General features: G+C 46.8%; 1 protein-coding gene across 1 annotated transcript in view; it reads right to left on the reverse strand.

The window, feature by feature from the left end:
- LOC132449031 (tyrosine-protein phosphatase non-receptor type 4-like) overlaps positions 1–706 on the reverse strand; it is a 34339-nt gene extending 33633 nt beyond the window's left edge. Inside the window, 2 exon segments of the mRNA XM_060040614.1 lie at positions 555–613; positions 616–706. Of these exon segments, the coding sequence (XP_059896597.1) occupies positions 555–613; positions 616–691 (135 nt within the window). The 5' untranslated portion in view covers positions 692–706.
- Between the last annotated feature and the right edge of the window lie 8726 nt (positions 707–9432).

Consider the following 9432-nt stretch of genomic DNA (forward strand, 5'->3'; position numbering starts at 1 on the left):
TCTCTCTGTGCTTGGTGTATGTGATTGTTGGTGCGTGTACGTACATGGTGATGGGCTTGTGTGTGTGTGTGCAGTGTTTCCCACACATTGACGAGACTATGGCGCCCCGCCATAGTCTAATTTCGGCCGCCATAGTCTCTGCGTGCACATGAATTATTATTATTATTATTTATTTTTTTTATTATTATTTTTTTTTTGCTCAGACGAAGTTCGTGTCGCTCTCATTGGGATTGCATGAGAGCAGAGGCGCTGCATAACATTAGGCATACCAGGCAATTGCCTGGGGCCCCGCAATTGCTTGGGGCCCCGGGCCACTACTAGGGGGCCCCCTAGAGCCAAAAAAATAAATAAATCGCTACATACCGCCCCCCCCCCACCCCCCCCCCCCCCGTCAACAATCGCTCCATACCCCCCCCCCCCCCCCCCCCCCCCCGTCAACAATCGCTCCATACCCCCCCCCCCATAGTCTCCAAAATTTCTGTGGGAAACACTGTGTGTGTGTGTGTGTGTGTGTGTCTGCATCTGTGTGTGTGTGTGTGTGCGTGTGTACGTACGGACACGGTGAAGGGCTGCATGGAGTGGTCCAGCAGCAGGATGTTGCAGAGCACCTGGCGTGGTGCCGCTCGCGCTCCAGCTCCGTCGCCCGCACATTGTAGGATCTGCCGGCGGGGCAACGGAAGCGCGCGCTCATCACGCTCCTACCAGGGTCTGCACGCACATGTACACAAACACACAGAGGGGAGAATCACAGAGATGGTTAATTTTACATACATCGATGCATTGACATCAATAAAACACAAGAGAGTGCAGGTTAGGGGAGCATTCCAACACCAGCGTTAACATTGCCTCAAATGACCCACAATAACTCAAAAGCATCAGGGCTCGATAACCAGACGTGGTCTATAAATCACAGTGAACAACTCTGCTGTACCCCTCTCCATCGACAGAGCCCAGAGTACGGCTGAGCACGGCTATGGATCGCTCGCTCTGTGGATTCCAGGCCTGCTTGGATGAGGCAGGACAGGCCTACACAGGTCTAGGGGGGGGGGGGAAAGGACTAAAACTACACCAAGCTCTCCCGCCCTCAGCGGGAAGGAATGTCAATGAATAGGCAGGTACTAGTGAGCTCAGCTTATGGACGCTCCAGGGGGGTATAGCCCCCGTGCTAACCCTGCCGATACGCACAGACGCCGTTAAATGAGCTTGTTTTCTCCAGGATTTTAAGAGGATAATAACAATGCTAACTCAACATACGCTCAGTAACAGAGAGCAGACATCGAGTCCAACACTCCTAGGATTAATATACCTGCTATTTTTAACTCGATACCAGATAAATTCAGAATCGGAAAGTGCTTACAAGACAGAAGTTCTTTTTGCAGAGTATTTCTATTATTTTTGCGATAGTGGCACAGCTGAAGCAGAAGTTAAAATAGCCAAGTTGAAAATCAGGTGTCAGCATTCACAGAGGACTCGGGTCCCATTAAGAGCTGGAGTAAATGTCAAGGACACATCCGCTTTTACTTTGATACTCTCCGCTTGAGCTTGCACTCCGGGGACGCCCCGCCTAGCCCGACCTTCCCTGCATCAAGGTCTGGCCCGGAGGGGTGGGGGTCTCCTCCACCACCCTCCTCCTCCTCCTCCCCCTCCTCTCCCTCCTCTCCCTCCTCTCCCTCCAGCCTGGGTCTGTTTGGTCACACTGGATCGACCACAGGACGCTTTCGATCGCGAGCCGTGACTCAACGTTTCCCCGAGTCACACGGGGAATGTCGTGCGTGGCCCACAGCATGCCAAACTGCGGCCGCATGATCTCAAATTGGAAGTGTTGACCTGTTTCACGGAGGGGGGGGGGGGAAGCAACCGGGCTGCGGAGGCTCGCTGACGACCGAGCGAGGGGAGAGGAGCGGCAGGGTGGCGGACATCTGCCGCACACATACACAATGTATATGGTGGTATGTGGTGAAGGTTGAAGTGAACATGTACACAGTAGATGATATGTGGATAGATTCAACTCAAACCACAACATGTGTATGGTGTGTGGGTGCATGCACCAATAGTCATGACATTTGACAGTTCTGAACCATAGGAGTCACCCAGAGTCCATGTAGCGGCACGGTGTGTGTCTTTGTTTCAGTGTGTGTCTTTGTTTCAGTGTGTGTCTTTGTTTCAGTGTGTGTGTGTGTGTGTGTGTGTGTGTGTGTGTGTGTGTGTGTGTGTGTGTGTGTGTGTGTGTGTGTGTGTGTGTGTGTGTGTGTGTGTGTGTGTGTGTGTGTGTGTGTGTGATGTGTGTGCGCTAAAGAGTGTGTTTGATCTTCTTGTCAAGGCGCATCACCTCAAACTGCAATGACCACAAACAGATGGTGAGTGAGTAAAAATACAGGATTGTCTGTCCGTGTGGTTGTAGTGGTTGCAAAAGGCAAGCGGTCCAACACTACTAACAGCAACACCAAGGACCCCTCTCACCGCTGTGAGCTTTGTGCTATTTACTATGTGGGCCTTCAGCGTGCTTTCATCCAAAGTGACACAGTAAATTCAGTCACATGCAATTAAGGCGCAGGTAAGAAGGTCATAGAGTGTCTAACAAACGGCGGTCTACATACGTATATGGGGGGTCTTATGGAGGTCTACATTTACATCGGGGGTCTTATGGTGGTCCATGTATGCGGGGGACATAGGGGGAATCAAAACCAGGACCTTTAGGCTGGGAGTCAAACAGCCCGGCCCCCACACTATACTGTATTGTGTTCTGTACACGGAGCGTATTGACCACTATTCATTACCACCGCCTGTGTCAAGGCAGCGCGAATCACACAGCGCAGGGGAGCGATGAAGCCGGGAGGGAGGGAGGGAAGGCTTCTTATCTCTCTCTCTCTCTCTCTGCTGCTGAAGGGCTGCCACAAGCACAGAGATAACGTATGATGATGTCACAGTGTGTGACGCATGCAGGGAGCCCCCTCCGCCATGCCTCTCTGTACTGTCTCTCCCCTCTCCCCCAGGCCCACCATCCTCTCTCCTACCCTTCTTTACCAACCGGCTCTCTCCTTATCTCTCGCTGTTCTCCTCCTCCCTTCCTCTCTCTCCTACTTCTCCTCTCCATCCGTTGCCTCTCCTGTTTCCTGTTTCCTACTCTCCCTCCCCCTTCCTCGTCTTTTTCTCTCTCCTCTTTTCTCATCACCCATCCTGTCCTCTCCTCTCTCCTCCTCACCCCAGAGTAGACAGATCAGAGGAGAGATCGGCCCCTCAGGGAGGAAGCGGCAGAATCATGCTACCATAACTACTTCCTGCTGTCAGCATCGCTTACCAACAGACAGAGAGAGAGAGAGAGAGTGTGTGTGTGTGTGTGTGTGTGTGTGTGTGTGTGTGTGTGTGTGTGTGTGTGTGTGTGTGTGTGTGTGTGTGTGTGTGTGTGTGTGTGTGTGTGTGTGTGTGTGTGTGTGTGTGTGTGTGTGTGTGTGTGTGTGTGTGTGTGTGTGTGTGTGTGTGTGTGTGTGTGTGTGTGTGTGTGTGTGTGTGTGTGTGTGTGTGTGTGTGTGTGTGTGTGTGTGTTGGGGGGGGGGGGGGTGTTTTAGAATTAAGAAGTTAGTTTGAGTGTCCATGTGTCCAAATGTTTGTGAAATGTGGTTTACATGTGTGTGCATATTACTGTGTGTGTGTGTGTGTGTGTGTGTGTGTGTGTGTGTGTGTGTGTGTGTGTGTGTGTGTGTGTGTGTGTGTGTGTGTGTGTGTGTGTGTGTGTGTGTGTGTGTGTGTGTGTGTGTGTGTGACCCTAAAGCTGTGAGGTCATCTTATAACAAACAAAGACAGTCTACAGCCTTCCTGTCTGCACCGACACACACACACACAAACACAGCTAAAATGTACACAAAAGCACAACACAGATACACACCAACATCACAAAGCTATGCTTGAACACAGAAACTGCTGGGGTTGCGTTTGCCTTTTTGCAGGATTTCTATGTTTGGAAGATTGCATGTCGATGATGCACCTCTGTTGCAAACAATTCCAAGTAAACTCAAATTCCCCTTCCTCTTTAGAGTTCCATACTTGTGTGTTGCGTGCACACTTTTAGAATTTGTCAAAGTTGTGACTAGTGTCTATTGAACAACTTCTAGACTGTTGTTTTTCGAGCACACATTTTGTCAACCGGCTGGACAAGAGAGCCTGGGAGCCGACACAGAGGAAGGACACACACACACACACACACACACACACACACAGTAAATTACTAATTAATTTCTGTGTGTCCAAGAAGACAGCTTTAACATGCTTTTTTTTTCTGTCATACAATTTCATCAAGGAGAATCTAAGAGGTTCCTCTTAGGAGATCCAAAGAATACCCATCACTATTCATGTAACGCACACATACACACACAGCTCAACACTACAGAAGGTCAGTATACAGGGCAGGACATAATTATGTAAAATCCTACATTGAAGACCCTCGTCAACCTCTCTTTCTAATATCTAGGGCAGCACAGAACAACCGTGTGTGTGTGTGTGTGTGTCTGTTAGTGTGTGTGTATGTGTCTATTAGTGTGTGTATGACAGAGTGTGTGTGTGTGTGTGTGTTAGGGCTTTGACTCTGAACTTCGTGATTCGAATATAATTCGAATATCCAAAGTAAATCAAAATTTGAACGAATATTAGGCAGCCCTTAATATTCGAACCAGTTATGGGCAGCCCAAGAGGGAGAGACGTCGGAGAACCCGACGCATTCTATTCATAATATTGTAATGACCACGGAAGAGGCAGTGAATGAAGTATTGATTAGACAGCGATTTATTAGAAACCTAATAAACCGTTGGAACACGCTAGAACGGGCCTATTCAACTAGCGGCCCGTGGGCCAAATGCGGCCCCTCTTAATTTTTTTCTGGCCCGCAAGAGGTTGCATGCAAAAAATAAATAAAATAAAGGAGAAACATAGTTGCATGCAAATCAGGTTTCTGTGTGTAGCCGGTGATACTAGCCAGTATCAGTACCCCACAATCAGGAACTGGCATCACTTATTCTGACAATGTTTGTCTCAACCGATATGTATGAGTCTAGCTTTTCTCATATGAATGCCATCAGAACAAGGGCACGTTGCTCGATGACCTATGAGAAGCTGCATGAGTGTCTCAGGATGAGCCAAACTAGGCAAACAAGGCAGTGCAATCTTTCTCACTGACTCACTGGCTCAAAATGTGTCATATTATGTACAGTAGTTCTGTTTTGTGATGATTCAAACAACATTGTTGAATTCTAAACACGTGTCCAAAACATGTAAGAACGAAATCTTTTATAATGATACGATTAAAAGTGAAGAAGGAAGGAATGCGTCGGACAAGTTTATTCCATGTAGTAGTACTATATATATTAAGTTAACACTACTTTAAGTACGATTTATTTGTAGCGATTCATTGACGTAGTTTTACTCTGTGTGTCCCATGAACCTCCAGTGGTTTTCCTTCTCGGCCCACTTGTTAAGGAGGTTGAATAGCCCTGCGCTAGACCATAGCAACCATAGCAACGCCGGTAAACACACCTCACAAAGCCCAATCCTGGACGTCGTAGAAAGCGGCGAAAAAAATAGACATTAAAAAGAGTAAAAAAGTAAAGTAAGTAATTAAGTAAAAAGAGACATTTTTAATTTAATAGCAACGATGACAAGACGGAAAACAGGTAACTTATCAAGGTAATTTTGCCGGCATCTGAGGGGAGATGCGTCATCTCCAAACATCCGGTGGAGTTTCGGCGGTGTTCAGAAGCGTTCAGAGGCGTTCTACGCATAGCTGTAGACCGTACTACACTGTCAAGTGTAGTACGGTCAAGTAGTAGACACTGAACAGAAATAGCATGTACTAAGTATTCGGATTCAGCCCAGTTCTTACTGAAGGCATTTAATGGTCAAAATATTATTAATAAATATTCGAATATATTCTAATATTAATAAACAAACGCACTTCGAATATGATTTTTGGGCAAAAGTCAAAGCCCTAGTGTGTGTGTGTGTGTGTGTGTGTGTGTGTGTGTGTGTGTGTGTGTGTGTGTGTGTGTGTGTGTGTGTGTGTGTGTGTGGAAGGGGGGGCGGGGGGATTGCCACCCGGAGAATGAGGGCAGCGCTTGGCCCTCGACCCTTCCCCCCTTTAGGGAAAGCTGTGTGTGTGTGTGTGTGTGTGTGTGTGTGTGTGTGTGTGTGTGTGTGTGTGTGTGTGTGTGTGTGTGTGTGTGTGTGTGTGTGTGTGTGTGTGTGTGTGTGTGTGTGTGTGTGTGTGTGTGTGTGTGTGTGAGAGAGAGACTGTTAGTGTGTGATGACAAAGCCATGCTGCAGGCTGGTAAACTGTTTAGATCGGTATGTAACGTGTACACAGGGCCAAGCTTTTGCCTTTTTTTCAGCCTCTTAGATCTCAAAAGGAAACGGAAACATCTTAACGTCTGCTTGAACATGAACGACTGCAGGTCTCTCTAAACACACCGCACAAGGAGGAAGGGTTGGCATAGGATTTTTGATTGACATGACCGTGGGAAAAGAGACACAAGGGAAGACACAGCATAAAGCATAGGACCGGGTCATTAGCGATAAGGTCGGTGCACTAGGGTGTTGAGCCATAGAACCGTCCATAAGGGGTTACTATGTGTAACAGTCCGTCCGTTACAAACACCATCTCGTCAACTTAAAGAGAAACGCCCGCCGCTGGGTTTCCGTCTTTGCAAAGGTTTGCAAACCTCTAGCGTCAAAGACGATTATTGTTAAAAACTGTCAATCTTTAATCGCAGCACGCCAATTTGCATGCAAAATGTCACTGTGCCGGGAGAACAACTCTCTGGTTGAAGTTGAACTCTTCGGTACGGCTAGTTAAAAGGCTTTAGGATTAAAGATATTAAAATGGCTTGGAATCAAACAGTGATGTTGACACATCAGTGATCAAAGGGAAATGGTTTCCATCGCTGGTGTCCCATCACCCCAGAGGGGGGTATGATTAAATCTTTTGACATGGCGGTTGCTTCCTGACATGCAGAGGGTTGAGTCTGGAGGAGGTTAACCATTTGTGTCCCTCTAGTTATATCATGACCGGTAACTGTGTGGACCAGTGCCTCAAAAGCAGGTGACGTCGAACTTTGCAGACAAGAAATGCTTTGAACATCAGGAGCAGAATTTGTGTGAAAAACTGATATTCCGTCTCGTAATATGATAGTGGTACCGTTTTCCGTTGGAAATAATGATCATAAATAATTATGAAAGAATTGTCTCTTCAACCTCTGGCTTAGAGCGGTCATGCCTTGAAGACGCTGAACCTTTATTAAACAATTTAAAACAACAAAATACTGCCCTTTGCTATCCTCATATGCTCCCTTGTACTGTAGTGGTGACTAAGACGTTGTTTCGGTGCTTCTGTGTCAGTAGTTAGTCATTAGCAGTATAACTTGAAGTGGAGAATGCACGGTGGAACATGTGTGTACATTAGATAGGTTAATCTACCCATGCAGTTGAGCCAACCACACATGCAGTATCCCTTATCAAACCAGCATGCAGGCTAAAACCAGCTACATGATTAGGACGTACAGAACTTTATCAGCCTTTGCAGCAGAGCAAATTGTATCCAGAATGTTGTGGGTTATTTAGAGACTTCAAGCAGCTTGAGTTTTAAATTGTTTAACCAGAAAGAGGAAACGGCAGTGGGGGGTATTTCAGTGTATAACTGTAACCATCTCACGATAGGCTGGTTCTTGGTGCCAAAATATTCCCCTGCCTAGTTTAACCTCCATCCTGCTACTGTGTCAGACTTCACAATGAAAAAAAACACACCAGACCATTTTGCTACAAGGTGGAGGAAACATAATAATTTAAATACAAACCAAACTCGACAGAAATTGTAGAGATGTACTCGACAGACTCATCATTTTTATGAATGTCAAAAGGTATTTTAAAGCACTTAGTAGACTTTTGTGTAAAGTTTATGGTGTAGTCATTTTATTATAGAGTGGCCTGATAACATTGACAGGGGCAGACTGATAAGATTAGGAGCGGGCAGTTGAATGAAACATTTGTGTGTAAATGGGGTGGAACATTGTAGTAGGCTGTGACTTTTTCCCCCTATTGTAGTATCTGTCCTCCAGCTCCACTGCAAGACACATTATGCCAGCCGCAGCAGTTTTCCCCTCGGACAATCCATTCTTGAGCGCGCACACACACACACACACACACACACACACACACACACACACACACACACACACACACACACACACACACACACACACACACACACACACACACACACACACACACACACACACACACACACACACACGTTGGATTTCCATCTGCGGTTCTTTGCTAAATCCTTTTCTACACCATTCTCTCTCTTCTTCAACCTATTCCCTCGTCTCTTTTCCTCGCTCCTGAACATAAATGCATAAAATATACCATAATTTAAAGTATAGAATAGAAGTTCTGCACTGGAGGGAAAGAGACGGCCTTTGGTAGATCTCACTGCCTATTGTCCAGTGTGATCCTCCAGTTCCAGTCTCACACTCAATGTTCGAAACAAACACAAGTTGCATTGTTACTGCAGCATTTCCTGCATCAAATCCCAAAACAGAGAGGCTCCATTCAGACAGCGTGTGTTGAGATAAAGATAGCCAGCTAAAACGACACACAAGCTCCCACATCACAGATGAATGTGTCGAGTGGAAGTCCGCTCTCACGGCGACACACATGAAGTGACACACATCCTGAGCCGCTCGGATCCGGGGGAGTTACTGTTCACACCGTGCGGATGATGTGGTGGTCTAAGTGTGAGACCCCGCCCATTGCTGAATGTTGCTTTGTTTTAAAGCATATTGGCTACTAGGTTAGGATTTACTACGCCTTTAGTGTATGTATGTAGTGTCTGAGTTATTCTGTATTATATTCTGGTTTTATTTGATGGCTCTGTAAAGCACAGTTCTTTGGAACTGCGCTACACCCAAACTTTTTTTATTATTATTGGTGCGTGTCGTGTCTCTTGAATCCGTCTCCGGAATGATCTCACAGGTCAATTAACCATCCTCACCACTTGACTGTGTGTGTGTGTGTGTGTGTGTGTGTATGTGTGTGGTGAGCGTTGTTCTGCATACTGGCAGTCTTGCGTCACCAAGACGGCTGCAACACACTGGTGGTGGCGACTCGCGGTGTGGGGACCACTTCTGCTTTGCTATAGAAACACGCTGAATGACAAACTACTCATCTTGGCATTTTAAATTGGGTATTCATTAAATACGTCATTTGGTGAATTCTTTGCTCATGTAGATTCTGTTGCTGCACACGCACACTCTCCCCTGCTGGGATTAATGGCCGTTATCCATCTTCATCTCATGTCTGGGGTTTTATCTCCGCTAGTAACTGGATCACCCCAGAGACCAGGAGTGTGAAGCGGGTGACCTGGGCACGACCGGAGGGACTGCTGCCTGT

This window comes from Gadus macrocephalus, chromosome 20 (assembly GCF_031168955.1).
Source record: "Gadus macrocephalus chromosome 20, ASM3116895v1".
Taxonomy (NCBI): Eukaryota; Metazoa; Chordata; class Actinopteri; order Gadiformes; family Gadidae; genus Gadus; species Gadus macrocephalus.